The sequence below is a fragment of the Mercenaria mercenaria genome, chromosome 15 (genome assembly GCF_021730395.1).
Source record: "Mercenaria mercenaria strain notata chromosome 15, MADL_Memer_1, whole genome shotgun sequence".
NCBI classification, from domain to species: domain Eukaryota; kingdom Metazoa; phylum Mollusca; class Bivalvia; order Venerida; family Veneridae; genus Mercenaria; species Mercenaria mercenaria.
In genome coordinates, this window is record NC_069375.1 from 25,038,032 (window position 1) to 25,057,786 (window position 19,755).

Genomic DNA, 19,755 nt, shown 5'->3' on the forward strand with positions numbered 1-19,755 from the left:
TTCTTTTTTCTCCCTTCGCTTGCTTTGGCTCCACCCTAGCTACTGAATCCAACAAAATATTCAATATAGCTTTAACTATGTTTTGGGGATCATTTTAGTTGCTTTAAAGAATGCGCAGATGTTTGTTCATTTTTTACATTCATAGAAAAAGACATTTATGTTGTTTACTCCGCACTGGAAGTTGATATTTTAAATCGACACTGCTTTAAAATACACTACTGTACTTCCATATTAATTCCCAACTACTTGATTTAAGCTTGTAAAAAGTCATTGCGTGTGTTTCTGTAAATTTCATATACTTTTTTATATGCTTAAAAATTATCAGACATGCGTATATGCATTATTTCAAAGCGTAATTTAGGCTAATACGCATCTTATCTGGAGCCCTGGTGTTATTTATATAACACTACCTACAAACACCAACAAGTAATATTTTCAAAATTATAAGAACGTATTTTAAGGTAAACATAATTTATTGACCACTTTATATAGCACTCCTAAGTTACGCATCCAAATTTGTTTTTCAATTTAACAAAATGAGGTTGACAAAAATATGACTGTAAAAAGAATACATCTGAACACACATTGAGTCATTGATACTGGGACTTAGTACAGTGATGTAGATCTGCAGAAATATGTATTTATTTCAAGGAAAACATATAACCTTTGTTTCACTATAAATAGAACATACTAGGAATATACGTCAATGAAAACACATAACCTGTGTTTTGTAATAAATAGAACAAACTAACTTAAAGGAAGTATTTATGAAGTCTTGGGCAGCCTATAAACTCCCCCAGAATATGCCAAACACTGATCTTTAACTTTCTTGTCCAGAAAATGTTTTAGTTCATGTATAGTGATTTCTCCCGATGTCCCTTGCATGGCAAACATTCTCAACATGCTGTGTATACGTTCTAATGGCAGTGACTCCAAGTTAGATAACATTCCAACAATATACGTCCAGAAAACCTAAAAACAAAGGAAGTACGATACAATACCATGAAATCACCTAAGCCATGTCTTACACTGTAACAAAGTTTCATTTACTGTAAACACCTCAACTTTAACAGGAAGCAGCTGTATAAGTAAATCCCAATTTTATACTTAAAATAGTTTGGCAATCTAACATCCATACTTTCACAAAATCTTAGAAAACTTGGATAACCATCATAGAGTTAATATTAACTAGAGATGCTTTTGAGAAAAGCCCATGTCTCCCACAACTGCCCCTATGAAAAATGTCTAGTTTCTCTAGATGGTTTAGACGAGTGGATCATATTAGATGGTCTGGATGAGTGGATCCAATCAGTAATTCAAGGGCCATAAATCAAAAGTGCCTGAGCGGATTTGGCTAGTTATCGAACTTGGGTAAGGTCTTATGGCCAAACACATTTTGTTCAAGTTTGGTGAAGATCGGATGAGAAATGTTCGACTTAGAGTGCAGACAAGAGTAAAAAGGCCAAGTTTTCGATAATTCAAGGGCCGTAACTCCAAAATGCATGGACCGATTTGGCTAGTTATCGAAATTGGCTGAGGTCTCATGGTCAAACACATTTTGTTCAAATTTGGTGAAGATTGGATGAGAATGTTCGACTTAAGAGTGCGGACAAGAGTAAAAGGCCAATTTTTGGTAATTCAAGGGCCATAACTCCAAGACACCAGTTATCAAACTTGACAGAGGTTTTATGGTCAAACACATTTTGTTTAAGTTTGGTGAAAATCGGATGAGAAATGTTCGACTTAGAGTGCGGACAAGCTTTGTGACAGACGGACACACACACACACACACACACACAGACTGGAGTAAATCAATATGTCTCCCACACCACTGTGTGGTGGGAGACATAATTACACATACTTTTCTAAGAAGACTTGCTTAAAATCATTTTTTTTCTCTCAAAAGTCAAACTGAGATGCTTTGAAAGTGATTAGCAATACAAACTTATTGACATATGAGTATTGCATGATATCCCAAAGAAATACCAAAATTATTGTACAAAATGGAGTAAACTATTGTACAGCTTTTAACAATCAACATTTTTTCTGCCTCACTGATATCCATGTATTGTCTACAGTTTTAAACAAAGATCCATTACCTGAGAAGCTCTAGATTACTAGGTAGGTCATACATGGATGTATAGTATGATAATTTAAAGTGTATTTTGATACTTTGTTATGCTCTGAGTCTTTTTCAAATCCATGTAGGGACATTTTTTTTACCATATAAGAATGTGTAGGTAGATGTATCTATTATATATTTTTACTACTAAGGGTCAGTTAAATGTTATCTAGGCTAAGATGTAAAGAAGTAATCCTGACAAAGTTATTCATTAACCTTTTTATTTGGCAGACTGACTTTCCTTTAAAATTATGGGTTTAGAAAGCAAGATATTAAACCATAACTTCCAGTCAGTAAGTCGAAATTTCCAGATTGTGTTGCTTTTGGTTTGATTTAGAGACAAACAAACATAAGTATAGGTTATATGGCAACTTTTCAAGCTTTTGTTTCAGGCATGGGTGGACACCTGGGTAGAACCACCAACCTTCAGTAAGCCAGCTGGATGGCTTCATCACATGAAGAATTCTACACATCTGTGAGGCATTTATTTAGTAATTCAAAGTCTGCACTCTTAACCACTTGGTAACAAAGGCCAACTGAGATAGATAGTTGAATTTTGAGTCAAAGTCACAAAATTTAGAATTATACATTTTGCAAAGTTACTATGTCAAAATTCTGAGTTTAAAGCTAACATCCATGCGCTATAGACATGTATTTTTCACAAAAGAAATCACATAAACTGTGGACACTTGATTACCTATTCTTTTTAACAACAAAAAAAAAACCAAAAAACACACGCACACACAAACTGACCAAAACTTTTGGATGTTTCGAGAGTCTGCCAACTTTGCTTTATTTATTGCAATTTGAAACAAATACTCCTCTAACAACTTTTGGTTGGTTTCACAAATATAAAAAAAATCTCATGTAACCTTTATGCAACCATAGATTTTCCTATTGACTCCCACAATGAAAACTTGCATAATGTGTACTGCTTGAATTTTAAAAATCAGCAAGACTTAGTGTTTGTTATGTTTGAACATTAAATATCAGTCTAGCAAACAACCCAATCTTTTTCTTGCCAAATTTTCTTAATATATACTGAAGTTAAAAAATATCATTTTCCTTACCTGTAGCTCCTCCTCTTTCTGTGCATGGGCTGATGCCATAGCTGACTCTGCCTCTTCATCCTCGCCAATCATGATATCATGACTCCGCCCTTTGTGTTCCTCAACCAATAGGAATGTATCTGTCTGTTCCTCCTTCAGCAGACCTTGACTCTGCCAGTAAGCAATCTTACGTCTAAGTGCTGTAGCTGGAACCTGAAGGGCACTGCTCAGATCTTCTACTGTCCATCTCTCTGTATTGTTCATGAATAAAATACTTTAATTATAGCAACCATTTCACAGATTTGTAATAATGAAATTATTTCAAATTCCTAAGCAGTACTAACTTATATACCTATGCCATGCATTTTTACACCAAGTTTATGTGAAATATTCTAAAGCGTACTAAAAGTCCTGATCAAAAACTGAAAATATTATGTTCAGCTGCATCAAGTTTTATATCAAAAGAGCATCAAAACAATTTCAACTTTCCTATCTATATTTTGCAACTGCCAGCAAAGTTTCACCGATTTCCTACCGCTGTAAATTATTACCAGTATGTCAAGTGAAAAATGGTGATACCAGTCTGTAGTTAGGTCATTATTCTAATTGATAAATTTACGTCACTAGTGAGCCTCTGTTCTGACTTACTTCTAGCAACAGATAAAGTTAATCTGCTGTGTCAATATATGAGTGTTTGGTCTTGGACAAAAAGTAGCTCTTACATATTTCTAATGGCTTTGCAAGTGGAAAGCATTAACAGTGTCAGCTTTTACAGATTGTCAACTATCACCTCAGTTATATAACTGAGGCCAAGACTGAAATTTCATAACTGAACATTGACAGAAATGGGTCTTTATATGAATTTTTTCATAGCATATAGAAAATGAATGACACGTTTAATATTGTGAAACCTTGAAATTTTCAGGCAAATACAACATTTTACTTGACAAGAGAAAAGTATATATATTTTACAGCAATAATTCATCAGAACTTAATACAACAGCCTTTTATCTAGACTTATTTCCAAAATGCAGTATTCAAATTAACTTTTTTTTTTCATAATTGCAATGTATACTGAGACAATGCTGAGCCTTAAAATGATTCAGCATTGAGTCTGTATTTTAGGTAGACAGATTTGAATAAAGCTGATAGTATCAGGTAAACTTTATTTCTACCTTGTTCTTGAAATTGCATGATGATGGCTGCATGTACAGGTGACACACTGAAGTTTAATGTTCTATCCTTCAACTCCACATCAATATTCACCAAACCTGTAACCAAGCAACAAATAAATGTAATTCGGCAACTCATTTCATCCTTCAATGAACAATATTTCAACAAGAGCTGTTTGTAGAACATATGTTCCCCTCCTCTTCCAGACTTCCACCCCTATCCCTGGATGGCCTGTTAGAGGCAACTGCTCATGTAATTTTCTATGCTTAATTTGATTTAGACCTAATGACCTCAAAGACAGCTGGAATTTTCCACTGACTTAAGGCAATTGTCCTATAAAGTTTTCTGGCTTAAGGCTTATGCTTTTACCAGATATTGATCAGAAATCATTTTCAGTCCCAATGATCTTGGCCTTTGGGTTAATGAACCTAAAAAACATGAGGGTGATCTACAGTAGACAGAAATTTATCCAATGAAGTTTGACAACTGTATATCAGGCTGTTCTTTAGTTACTGAGCAGAAATCTTTTTCATTCTCAAAGCCACTATGACTTTGACCTATGACTAACTGACCTCTAAAACAGAAGGAATGCAAGGCAATCTCTCAGGCAATTATCTTATGAAAAAGCGTTTTTTACTTATCATGCAAAACAAACAAAATATAAAGCAATAATTTCTTTTAAAGTCTATAAAAGTTTAGATTTCAATGTCACAAGGTTGATGACTACGTGCCCTAAATATATTGACTATCTCACTCACCGAGATGTGATTTCCAGTTAAGAGTTCTGTTGCCTTTTTGTGTTTCAAACTTGCGGGTATATTCTTCCAGCAGTTTCTGCATGTGTTCAGGTAGTGTGACTTTCTCCTCTCTAAATGCAGGCCAGAACTGGGCAGATAGTATCATAGCATTCACCTCAACATCCTGGTATTGTAAAACATCTTGTCAACTTGGTAGTTTAAAGATAACAAGCTATGTCAGTTTCACATTATTTTCAAAGTGCCCTGTCTCTTTGTCAGCAGACAATGAAGCTCACCTCAAAAATTGAAAAGGATATGAAGACGTATTATCAAGAAACACAAGTTATTAAAGGTAAAAAAAATATGTTTTTGTTTTTGCAAGGGGCGGGGGTAAAGTATGAATTTACGAAGTTTTTTTCATGCTTGTATGAGTAAGTTACCTCAATTTCTCCTTTCTGTTTTCTCTCCTCTGTGATACGAGAATTTATTCTTTTAGAATCTGCAACATCTTTCAACATTACTTCACAGAAATGTAACTGAGATTCACCAAATCTTAACTGAAAAACAAAAACAAAAATAAGACAAATATACCTTTCCTATTTGAAAATTCAGCAAACAAAAAGCATCTAAAAATAAAGTAGCTTATTCAGATTCTCTGTTAAAGTACTGTTATATCCGATACTTTCCAGTGACCAAAACTTTAGAGTCACATAAAGCAAGGTTTTATCTCCACTTAAGCTGTTAAATTTTCCCTTATATGTATAAAAAAAGTTTTCGTATGAAATTGTCAAAAGGTGAAAATTCATCGCCCAAAAATATTTCTGATATTTTGTGATTTCCTTACCAAGTGACATTTAACAACAGACTGGACATTTTTTTGCATTACATTTATTCTATGATTTAATAGTCACCCCCATATTTGTATTGTTAAAAATTTTATGATTCCCGCCTTATTTTATTAAATATTCATATTTTAAACTCTGATATTTTACAGTGGAACATAAACCACACTGAAGTTCAAACTTCATACTGTGTGTGTGATTTCATTTCAATGAATGTTATTGTGTTAGAAAGTACATAAATGGAGACATTTTTCAATTCTACTTGGCCCAAATGTAATAAACTGATTACCAGCTTTGTATAAAAAATTACGACTCATTCTTTCGCAGAGTAATATTGGGATCCTGATGATGCGCAGTATTTCCTTTACAGAACTTGAGAATGTTTCTTAAAAACAGATCTAAAATCTATAAATATTCTGTGACATAATGCTATTTAATATTCATAGAATATCTGAACTTGTAAGTCATGGACTAAGGCAAAAATAAGCGACCACGATTATTTTCAAGTCTACAGTATTTTCTAAATAATACAGTGTTAACAGGGTTAACAGGGTATACCTTGTTTATAGTCAAAATAGTTTCTTGGTTCAAGCTGTGTTGCAACCAAACAACTCCTACAAATTATACCAGAAGTATCCTATTTCGAATATAAATCTTAGACAATGATATAAAAGGTATATCTTCCATTGTGAGAAACATGTGTTTGTGGACATACCTTCAGCAGTTCCAGATATCTAATCTCTTTCTCTATTTCATAGTTGAAATTTGTAAGTATTCTGTCAGCGAGCAATGTTCTGTATTCATTCACAAATAATTCCTTACTCCCGTAGATATTCACTAACATACTGATAATATCTGAAGCACGGCGACTCTTTGAGGCTGTAGCTGAAAAATTAAACAACATTAAAATAATCTCTGATGTGAAATTCTAAATCATCACAATAAGACTGGTCTATTCAGATACTATACCGATTAACAAAGGAATTAAGCCCAAATATTTCATTTCTGAATTCAACATAGTTCCACAGATTTTTATGAAGTGCTACTTCTGTGCCAGAAGTGTTAGTTTAGTTCATACTGATTTTTGCAAGCTTAACTGTAATGAAACTTTAATCCATTCTCCTTATTCATTCCATTCAAAATTATGGCAGGGTCAGGCAATTAATTATTAACCAGGATCTGCATCAACAGGATCAGGCAATCAGTTACATACAAGGATCTGCATCAACAGGATCAGGCAGTGAATTCTTTACCAGGATCTGCATCAACAGGATCAGGCAGTGAATTCCTTACCAGGATCTGCATCAACAAGATCAGGCAATTAATTACATACCAGGATCTGCATCAACAGGATCAGGCATCCATTTCTCCCAGTCAACATCTTCCTCATCATTATGTGCAGATTCATCTAACAAAGGTTGTCCTTTAACTAATTCCTCCAACAGTTCATTGCTTCCATCATCAGTGAGGTTAGAGACAATACACCTCACTGTGTCCTCCCGTGATCTAATCAGAAAGGTATATCATAAATAATTGTTTTTTCTTTAACAATTTAATAAAACAGGACTGTTTTATTTGCATTAAATGCCATTTTGCAACAATATTTTAGTAAATTATAAATGCAGCAACTCTCAATTAACCTACATTGTAAACACCGGTGTCCGTGTATTCTGTACCTGTTCTGAATTCTCCCCTTAGGTAAATACCTCTTCCCAACATGAATCAATGAATCAGAAGTAAAGCATAAAATTAATAATTTCAGGCTTATTGCTCTTTGGGGTGCTCTACCCTCACCTTTTATTCATTTCTGTCAAAATGTCTGGGAGAACATTTGACAAGGGATGAAACTCATCACCTCTCAACTCACAGTCTTTAGTTTAGCCCCATTTAAAGTCATCACAACTGAGCAGACCTGATGGTAGACATGTCAAGTTTAGCCCCATTTACAGTCATCACAAATGAGCAGACCTGATGGTAGACATGTCAAGTTTAGCCCCATTTACAGTCATCACAACTGAAGACATGTCAAGTTTAGCTCCATTTAACATCTTCACAGTTGAGCTAAAATGATTATCTTGACACAACCTCAGTCATTACCTCAAATATTTCCTAACAGGATCACAGACAAGTTCCAGTATTACCCCAGCAGGATCTAGTGCCCTCAATGCTCGTATTGCAGATATGTAAGCTGTCAAAATATCCGCTGTATTCACACCTAGAATATCATAAAAACATCATAACTATCATTTCATGCATTTATTTTATATTACATTATCAAAATGCTGCACAGTTCTGTCTTACTAACCCACCAGAATGTTGTAAGTTAATAACTATAAGTTGCAGAAACCAGAAGGGGGAGTTTATTAATTTTAGTGGATACAGATATACAGTTGAAACTCGGTATCTCAAATTCCAAGAGATCAATCGTTTTACTTCGAGATAACCAATGTTTGACTTAAAATAATATTTTTTACATGTGCTTTCGGGACGGGACTTGAAAATTTTCTTCAATATAGCTAAAATTTTGAGATAAGGGAGTATGAGGAAATCATGTTTCAACTCTACTTAATTTTCTATTGCGGGCTATTATTTGATAAAGCCTGAAAAAAAACATAATTACTCAATAACTCGCCACAAAGGTTCCAGTAAATGTTTGAAGCAAAAGTGTATAATATACCTGGATGAAGTAACCTTGTTTCCAGGGAAGTCTTCAGTGTGGAGACTAGATGCGCTCTCATGTCCGTTTTCTCCAGACAAGTCTTCAGATCTAAAATGGCTGGTTCAGATTCTGGGAAATCTGTTACATAAATACATAACTTAAAATATATATAACATCTTCAAACCTATTCTTAGCAATTTTCTTTTCCACTAGTAAAAATGTCCAGGCTTAGCTATACAAACTGATGCTGCTGTTTGTTCTTGACAGACTTCTTCTCTTGTTTGCCCTTACATTTTATCTGTTGAGTAATGCATCTGTATGACAAAACCTTACACTATGAAACTGACTTTACAATTAAAAAATGTCTATCTGTATTGTTGGTTTAAAGTCACAGCAGCACAGTTTTATGTATGTCTTACAACAACTTTAAGCCCTCTAGACTTTTATTTCTGGTACAGGTTGTCTCTTCCACAAGCTAGGAGAGCACTTCCTATGTCTGAATATATCCAAAGCATGGTTTCAAACTGTAGAGTAGTGATGCCCCGCGGGTGATGGGCAAGCAGGTGATGCCCCGCGGATGATGGGCAAGCAGGTGATGCCCCGCGGGTGATCAGGGACTGCGTTTTAGGCGAAGTTGAGCGAAAACTTCGCTTTAAAATATTTCACTTCGCCCTTCCCGCCCAGAAAAGCGAAGTTCAAGTCGCCCTAAAATTGGATGAAAGGAAAACATAATCGGCAATAAAGTGCGCCGATATTATACATCTCGGTTATGTAAAGTCTGTAAACACAATACGCAATACACAGGATGTCACCGGGAGGCACGCGCGGCGAAACGTGTCCATGACAACAAAAGATGATCACTCGATTTCAGATTGACGCCGCATGATAAGCTGCTAATTGTTTGCATTTAATGTGATTGCAGTAAACGATAATTAAAGAATGAAAGAGTAATAATTAAAGCTGACCGACATCGGAGATCAGAGAGCCCGAAAACTTCGTAAAACGGCGATAATTAACTTCCGAATTACAAACCTAATTACTTGTCAGTCGGCACGTGGAGTGATTGACATCTGTCAGTAGCTAATTAACATACGACGCTCCGCCTACTGTCATACTTAGTTTGTGGCAGCGAACAATTGAAATTCACCGAGATTTTGATTCACAATGCAGAACTTCGAACTCGAGACGCATTTCGCGGATCGAGCCGATGCACGGGACACTTTTTTTGTGCGGGTCAACTACGAGTTTTTCTTGATTTTCGCGGGTCAAAACACGGAACCTCAGGTCAACCGAACGCCCTCAGTACTTGTCTTATCCAGTTATTCTTGTTTTCAGATAAACATCGTTTCGAAATTTTTATTGCCATCACAGTGTAGACTACCCGTTACTGCCGACGTTTATTTTTCAATTGGGATCTGCTTACTATTCATTTTAATCTGCATTTCTCTTTCATTAAAAACATATATAAGTTAAATATATGGCCCTTGACAAACTATTAAATTTGTTGTTTGATAAAAATAGCAGACAACTCTTTTAGGTAATTCTGAAATGTGTTAAAGGGAGGTAATACATTTAACCAATTTTTAGATTTTTTTATGTCAAAATATGTAGTTTTAAAAAATATTGCCCCTGATTTTTAAGTATTTTATCTACTGATCAATACAAATAACATTTCATTGTAAGATTGAGAGTTTTTTAAACTCTGTAGTTTGTCAAATTGAAGGAACATAAAAAAAATTTAAACTCAGAATGCTCACATACCTGAAAAAGCTGCTCTAGGAAGGAAAAAAATTAATCCAAGAAATATTAAGTACTGATTATATGAGGAAAGATTTGTTGTGTCAAGTTGTTAAATATTTTGCAGTAAAACAGTAGAAATATGTACTGTATTGTTGAAACATTGCACCATTTTTATTTAAGTCATAGCAAGATAATACTACAATGGAACTGAATAAACATTATTATTGTTATTTAATGCATGTAAGCAATGTCCTGTCTCACGTTTGCCGAACTTCTCCCAAAATTTCAAAACTTCTCCCTGTTTCCCAAGGAGGGAGAAGTCACTTCTCCCTAAATTTCCAGGCTAAGGTAGTCCCTGGTGATGGGCAAGCGATTCAAAGTAGGTGACCTTATCCAGTACATAAAGAAAAACATTGCTGAATATTCTAACATGACCCAATCTATTTTTAATTCCTTCACATTTTTATCTTATTCAGTGATATAATCACACATCTTAACACCAAATGAGCTGTGCCATGAGAAAACCAACATAAAGGCTTTGTGACCAGCATGGATCCAGATCAGCCTGCACATCCGCACTGTCTGATCAGGATCCATGCTGTTCGCTAACAGTATCTGTAATTCTTATAGACTTTGAAAGCGAACAGCATGGATCCTGACCAGACTGTGCGGATGCGCAGGCTGGTCTGGATCCATGCTGGTCGCAAAGCCACTATGTTGGTTTTCCCATGGCACGGCTCAAATAATGATTTCATTCAATGACAATATCGCTGTTAGGGATATACAATTTCTTAATTTTATTACAAAATTTAATTTAGCTTCACTTAGTGCAAATTCAATGTCTGACATTATACACAGATCTTGAAAAGACTTACAGTATAAATGCCTACACTATCAAAATTACACTTACCAATTATAATTTTGAACAGCTGCCCTATCTGAACATTAGCATAAGTTTCCCACAGGAAATGAAGCAATCTGCCCTTGAATCCCTCGATACAATCTGAACCAATGTTTGTCCTGTTTCCAGCATATACCAACTTTAACCAGCCTAGTACTTTGTGTTCCAGCCACTGTAAAACAACAAACTATATCATAAATAAGGTACTCCATCAGGGAAATAGTACTACTGTGATATCAGCCTTTTCCATAGCACTGTTTTCCCTTAATTTCTCTTTTAACGAACTCTAGGTGGTAAAGGAACTTTTCAAATTATCAGAATATCTTAAATGGTTTTGAATTTGACAAAAAAATCTGACACATCAAAACAAAAAGTTTAAACATTTCAATTTTGACTTGATTATTTGTTGACATTCAGAATACCTTGGTAAACATATGAAAGAACTACAACCTTTTATGGGAAAGAATTTTATACAGTTGTCATGAACAAATGAATTTTCAGCCATATCTTTTGAAATTCAAGAACATCCTACAACCACTATCTGGATCTTTCAAAATAAAATAACAATATATGAAAAGCCTTGTTTATGGAATTGATGAATCAAACAGTGGTGTGCAGGAATACCATAAACTAACATTTTCAATTGTTTAGGAAAGCTCTAAAGAATTTGGTAAGTGTATGCAAAATGTTAAACAATCATTTTTGCAAACATTACACTAGCTTGGAAAGAGCCCCAACAACCCCCAGAATAGAGAAAATGCTAAGATACACAAATCAACCTGTGTCAAAGATATGGCTGGCAAGCAAATAACTTCTAACACAGATAACTATTTTATTTTCAACAAGACCTATTTCTCAGTAAATTAACCTTACCAGAATATAAACTCCTGTACAATGAGAAACAAATGTTCAGTGTTGCCACATATGTTGTTGTATAGAGGTTTCTCAGTACTTACATTCTCGAGACTGTCCAGGTACGCTGTTTCAAAGTTTCCTTTACACGTATTTTCCACATGCTGTTGTATCTGTTCATGTATCAAAGCTGTGACCGATGTTGCCGATACCTGCTCCAACACACCAACCTCATCTCTACATAGAAATAATTTATATAACACCAACCTCATCTCTATATAGAAATGATTTATATAACACCAACCTCATCTCTATATAGAAATAATTTATATAACACCAACCTCATCTCTATATAGAAATGATTTATATAACACCAACCTCATCTCTATATAGAAATGATTTATATGACACTAACCTCATCTCTATATAGAAATGATTTATATAACACCAACCTCATCTCTATATAGAAATGATTTATATAACACCAACCTCATCTCTATATAGAAATGATTTATATAACACCATCTCTATATAGAAATGATTTATATAACACCAACCTCATCTCTATATAGAAATGATTTATATAACACCAACCTCATCTCTATATAGAAATGATTTATATGACACTAACCTCATCTCTACATAGAAAGAATTTATATAACACCAACCTCATCTCTATATAGAAATGATTTATATAACACTAACCTCATCTCTACATAGAAATAATTTATATAACACCAACCTCATCTCTATATAGAAATGATTTATATGACACTAACCTCATCTCTACATAGAAATAATTTATATAACACCAACCTCATCTCTATATAGAAATGATTTATGTAACACCAACCTTATCTTTATACAGAAATGATTTATATAACACCAACCTCATCTCTATATAGAAATGATTTATAAATCACTAACCTTACCTCTACATAGAAATAATTTATATAACACCAACCTCATCTCTATATAGAAATGATTTATGTAACACCAACCTTATCTTTACACAGAAATGATTTATATAACACCAACCTCATCTCTACATAGAAATAATTTATATAACACCAACCTCATCTCTATATAGAAATAATTTATATAACACCAACCTCATCTCTATATAGAAATAATTTATATAACACCAACCTCATCTCTATATAGAAATAATTTATATAACACCAACCTCATCTCTATATAGAAATAATTTATATAACACCAACCTCATCTCTACATAGAAATCTTATATAACACCAACCTCATCTCTGCATAGAAATGATTTATACAACACCAACCTCATCTCTATATATATATATATATATACGATTTATATATAATTCCAACCTCATCTTTACATATAAATGATTTATATAACTCCAACCTCATCTTTACACTGAAATGATTTATACAACATCAACCTCATCTCTGCATAGAAATGATTTATACATACAAGTTACAACCGAAGAATAACAATGCAGACATTCCTTAAATTAGGCATTAGACTGAAGTATTAACATTTGCAAAAGCATTTTAGAAGTCTTAAAGGTGGATAATCAGATTTTGGCCATGTAACGGATTTGTTCGAAACTTTAGCATCTGATCATTAACACTCATTTATGTTCACTTAACACTTAATACAAATTAGATTTTCACTGGAGGTATTTTTAAAATTTCATTTTCCTATCCTGGATGCCCAACCAAGATAGAGTTATTTTATCATAAGTATAAATTTGATAAACATACTTTGCCTAAGGAAATGTATAAATATTAAACATATTGTAATATATTTGTAAAATATTTGCATTAAAAATTATGTATTTAGATGGAATTCATTAGAAACGCAAGTTTGAAAAATTATTATTACCTCCCTTTGCCTATCTTGGTTGTGCAACCAAGATAGATTGGAAATAAATGAATTCAGAAGCTACACACAGCTTTAAAACTTGCATTTTGGTTCAGATTGTTCAATAGTTTAAATGTCTATCAAATGCAAATGTACAGCTAAAACTAGACATTGTATCGAAATAGAAAGAAATACCCAGCTTTTTATATACTTTCATATTAAAGGGGAGTAATTACAAAATTTTATAAAAATAATAAAATATACATTTCAAATAGTAATCTAACTCTATGTAATCGGTCTTTTTGTTCCTTAAATAATTCTCTATCAGAATATACAAAAAGTAAAAAATGTCATTAAATGCTGATTAAATGTGATTGACCACCTTTAAACCATGCCTTTATTTTCTCACATACTGCATGGCTATTTCTATTTTTAAAAACAGTTCTAACTACAGCATATGGCATCCTTAATTAATTATAACAGTCATGTAAAAAGACAGGGTAGGGCCAATACTGCATAACATTCCTAACTTAGAAAGGGGTATAATTTTGAGAAATGTAAGCCAGAGTTGTAGAACCTGCCCAGAGAAATTATGACTTCTAAGGGGTATGGAAGCATTTGGTCAGCTTCTCAAGTAGTATGTGCTTACATAGAACAAAACCTTTGTTAAAAATGGTATATTTTGACAAAATGTAGACTAGCTATGTAACTTGTCCAATGAGGTCACCGAACAATGGCAAATACAAATCTGGAGTTTGAAAGCATTCAGTCAAGCATTTTCTTCAAACCTGCTTAGAAGTAAAACTTTTGCAATCTGTCAATGACACAGTCAAGAAGGTAACAACAACAGTTTTGCAATTTGAATTTTTTTTTTAAAGTTGAGCTAATAAAACACTTTATGGGTTAAGACAATATGGACTGAACACAAAATCCAAAGCTCAATTTTTGACACTGACCATGAGCCAGTCTAAATGGAACATGGGTTCTGCATGTTTTGATGAACAGAACAACCCAAATTTCACAATTAGTCAATTAGTCTTCAAGGGGTTAAAGTAACAGATGCAAAATCAAATGGATTCATAGACTTTGTTTGTCTGTTTGTTTGTTTTGGGTTTAACAACGTTTTTCAGAGGTATTTAAGTTACGTAATGGTGGGCAGTTAACCTTATCAGTATTACTGGATTCTGTACCAGTACAAACCTGTACTCTGCAATTAACTGCTAATTTCCCCACATGAATCAGAGATGGAGGACCAATGATTTCAGACACAATGTTTTTTATCAAATCGTCACAGAGAACATATGCCTCGCCAGGGCATCAAACTCACACCCCCGACATCTGTAGATCTGCGCTCTCCCAACTAAGCGGTTGGGCTTGGATAAGCAGATTGACAGAACGATATATGGATATCTAGAAAATGTTATCCCTACATCTTTGACCGAGGATAAAGTTTTACTGGATATTTGTAAAACAGTCCACTCCTCACTGGTGTCCTACTATTATATAATTGTACTATTAATTGCACTCTATATAAAACCTCACTGTGGGTTGTCTGAATTCTTCTGCAATGGCTATGTATCAAATTATGTTCAGTGTTGATACAATTTACATGTGTTTCATTTAGCTTCTCTACAGAGACCCCCACTGGTATTCAAAAATGAGTCTTACAACTAAAGGGGGCATGAGGAGTGCTTCACTTTTCATAACCTTTCATAAACTGACTACATGTAGTTTGCATTCCATGCTTGGAAAGGATCTTCTTACAGACATTATAGACCATCAAAACAAACAGCTGTCTTTCAGTGCTGTATGGCAGCTATAAGAAGTATCTCCAGACATAGACTCAGTGTTGTTATATTTTCCAGATCATGGAGTCCATTCAATATTTGTTTTAATTCAACTTAAGCCAATATTATGGGACTTGACATGGGTTTTAATTTTCATTACCTGACAGTCATGAATGATTAGACTCTATGCTTCAACAGGACCTTCATTTAGATTTTATTTCGAAACTTACAGTTTAGCATTTGTAGCATGAAAACGTAGCGTTATCTGTTGACATTCACAGCTATCTTTCTCATGTTTACATCCCAAACATTCTGTACTCTCCTCTTCATCCTCCTCTATACACAGAAAAAATAAAACGTTTTTACTATAAAGTGACACAAATAATGAAAAATGTGTCATTTAACTGCATCTAACTTGTATTTACACAATTTTAAATCTTAAACTTATTTATGATGCAGCTTAACATCCAGATATACTTGAAATGTCCAAAAATGAAATAAAATATAGAAATGTGTTCATGTAATTGAAATCATAAATGATGATCTACTGGTAAAATGTACATTGTAATTATACTAGTTCAAAAACCTTTTCTTTCTATGTTCAAGTGATAAACTTTCTGACTTTCCAGAAACCTATTTCAATAAATATTTTACCTTGTTCAAGTTCATGATTCAGATAGTGGAATACTCTGAAAGCTTGAGAATAAAACTGTCCTACACATTGTCTGAACTCTCTACTTGCTCTGTTAAACACCACAGCTTTGAATAGTATCCTTACAACATCTGTCACTTTAGCAACACCACAAAAAGCTAGCATTGAGTAATTTCTATTTATCTCCCTTGGCAGACTCTCCAGTGCTTGGAGACAGGGTTGGTACTCCTGTGAAATTTTGTGAAGATAATCTGCTGCTTGTAAAAGACAGGCAATATTTTGCTCAAGTTTTTCATTTTCTGTTCCGTCTTCAGAAGCATTTTCAAAGAAGTTCCAAAATACTGGCGCAACTCGTTGTCTTAAGTCACGCTGTACTTCTTCAAAGAACCAGTCTTCTAGCAAATTAATCAGTCCATTATGACCAAGTATATTTACAGCAGAATCAAAGCCAGTAGTCTGACTTGTTGCATTTTCCTGCAAAGATAAAATACATGCTCTTTATCTAAATTAAAGGTAGAAACTGTAATTCTACCTTTGAAATTATCAAACAAGATTTTCTGACCTAATATTTACAACTACAGTGAAATACTCCAGCTCAAGCACCAGGGCCTACTCGAATACAATTAATGCCCAACAGTCTTGATATGCAGTCCTGCCTGTAATACTTATGAGAGGGATTAACTCACACGTTACTGTAAACAAAGACAGGTTGATAGAAAGTCTGAATAATGTCAGTATTTGTTATTCACTTCTTAATTCAGTTAATAAAGTTAGCTAGAATCTGGATATTTGTGTTAATTTTGTTTATTTAAAAAACATGAGGGGTATGATGATGCTAGATCACTATACTGCGATTCACAGCCCAAACAGGTGACAGTTCTGCTACATATAATGTCTGTTTTTTTTATTACAGTGGCAATGTAATACATGTGAAAAATTATAGATACCGGAACTAACTTCTTTACTATCAAGAATCTTAGCTTTTAACTGATACTATCATTAAAGAGGTTCTCAAATAAAATCTACTCATGAACTGGATATATTAGAACAATTTTAATACTTAGTATTACATTTATAAATATCAGTTTACAAGAAAATATATTTCACTCAATTTGTATCATACTGTATTTTGCAGGGCTCTCACGAGTGAGCGACTTGAGCGAAATAGTTGCTTTGGAACTTCAAACTTCGATCAAATCTAACCTTGAAAGTGAAATGCAAGTTGCTTGATTTTCTTTGATCCGCACTCACTAATTACCGCTATCCGGACTTTTGACAAGTTGCATGTGTCAAAACGAATGTTGAATACACATATACATGCAGATAGCGTTATTTAAATTGACTTTCATCAATAAATTGATTTGAATATGTATTTCTAGTTTACACAGTTTACTTTCAGTTTTATTCGAGTGAGATACTGTTCACCAAAGACAGTGGGGACTCGGTGTTAATAATAAACACTTTCATCTTGCATTCATACAAGATATAACCTAAAATCTGCGGGTTAGATTTACAGCATCGGCTTGAATTGTTGAAAACAACTTTTTTTCAGAAATTTGTAATGAAACAATAACCACTGTATGGGAATTGATGTAACTAAAAAAATCATAAATGAATGGTCACATCAATGTTTCTTTTTTATCTAGAAATTATTAACTAAGAAACAAGAAAAATTACAGCCACCTTTCGAATCACCCAACAGTGTTGAGGTAGAAATAAAAAATTGAATAAGTCTTCCCACTTTTCCCTAAAGTCTCCCCACTTCTCCCTAAATCAGCTTGACAGGGATCGAATTTAACTTTTTTTCCCACTAGCAAATTTTTGTTAGTACCATTTTTTTTCCACTAGCAAAATGATGGGTTCCACAAGCAATTATTTAAAAGCTGTTTACATGCTAAATTTATTATTATATATAATAAGTTGTTTTGTTGTTGTTTGGTTTCATATAAAAGTTCACGGTCCGGACAGGCCGGGGACTTTCTGGTTTTGAAAGTAAAATATGAACCAAAGTACTCAATGATTCTTTGGACTTTTGGCTGGACATTGAAGTTTTAAGTTTTTCTCAGGCACTGCCCCTGGTGTTGCTAGCATTTTCGGTCAAATAAATATTGCCTAGACACTTACTTAGATATCAGATAATTACTTTTGTGTAAAGCGACAAGCGTCTACAAGCAGTCACGTGATTATCAGTAAATTAACGGCCCCAAAGGAGTTTTTAAGGGAAAAGAACAGTTTCAGCGAATATCCCGATTTTCGAACGTGATCGTGAAAATATTTGAGTGCCATGATTTTCTACTCGCATTTTTCTATTGTTACTCGAATTTCGTGAGTTAGCGACCGCTAAATTCGTTCCCTGCTTGAGGGAGAAGTGACTTCTCTAGCTGGAACCTTGATTTTGTTGTGTAACTTTCCTTTTATCATTTCTGCATTCATTTTCATAAGAAAGAAAACAGTCAGGCTGCAAAAAATTCTGAGAATGTTTCTAAGAAATTCTTATGATAAAAAGTAGACAAGCCAATCGGTAACACAGATGGATACTCCCGGAGGCAAACATCCAACAGTGCAAGAATGTCACAATGTATACGCCCTTTATGTAATGTTACAGTAAAACATATTCTGTATAAGTTTGGTATAAGGCGTAAAAAAAAAAAATTGTTTGTTCTGGTATCCCGACCTACCCTAAATTTTTGGCCCGACCCTAGATGTTTTTATGGCCTTGGAGAATATTTTTTTCAACTTTTAGACAAAAAGTTGCAAAACTACACTTTTTATCCTTTAAACATGGCCAGCGATGTTAGAAATCAACTTACTGATGCTCTAAAGGCATTACCCCCTTATTTGCAATCATTTTTTGACATAAAAAGAATTTCTGAAAAGTGTCCCTTAATAAAAAAAAGTTACAAAAATTTCCGACCTACCTACCCTAATTTTTTTTAGCATGTTACTGGAAACAAAGAATTTTCTTTTTAGGCCTAAACAATGACATATACAATTCTATTCATTGTTCACAAAGTGACGGTAAATAAAATTTACATTTTCCTTTATACCCCGCCCACTGACTTAAACCTGGAGCTAAAAATATTTTGTAAAATAATGCAATGTTGGATTACGTTTGATGGCAATTAACACTTAAGATAATTATGATTAACATTTTTCAATCATAAAGCATTTAAGAACAAACCATTTCTACCCATGGACTAAGGAATTTCGTAGCAAAATCCCAGGCATCATTCACAACATCCATGGAAGCTGCCATTTTGGTAACTTGAAAACTTTTAAACGAAATAATAAATGAAAGCTTGTTCAAATAAGTTCCTAACAGATTTCTGTCTTAACTTGACTTTGAATAATAGTATTTGATATTCATTGATATTTTAAGAAATATCAGTGACATTTTC

General features: G+C 33.8%; 1 protein-coding gene across 2 annotated transcripts; it reads right to left on the reverse strand.

Annotated features, from left to right (window-relative positions):
* Positions 1 to 456: 456 nt before the first annotated feature.
* On the reverse strand, positions 457 to 19,622 carry LOC123549589 (anaphase-promoting complex subunit 2-like). Of its 2 annotated transcripts, none has more exons than XM_053524808.1 (14): positions 19,539 to 19,622; positions 16,360 to 16,831; positions 15,936 to 16,041; positions 12,180 to 12,312; positions 11,233 to 11,395; positions 8,601 to 8,720; positions 8,021 to 8,138; positions 7,257 to 7,429; positions 6,639 to 6,808; positions 5,522 to 5,638; positions 5,103 to 5,265; positions 4,347 to 4,442; positions 3,193 to 3,422; positions 457 to 972 (listed from the first exon to the last, which is right to left on the reverse strand). In XM_053524808.1, the coding sequence occupies exons 1-14, from the start codon at positions 19,611 to 19,613 to the stop codon at positions 766 to 768; spliced, it is 2,343 nt and encodes a 780-aa protein (XP_053380783.1). In that variant the 5' UTR covers positions 19,614 to 19,622; the 3' UTR covers positions 457 to 765. The 2 variants fall into 2 exon arrangements, with proteins under 2 accessions (XP_053380783.1, XP_053380784.1); XM_053524809.1 differs by having other exon boundaries at positions 19,548 to 19,612.
* Between the last annotated feature and the right edge of the window lie 133 nt (positions 19,623 to 19,755).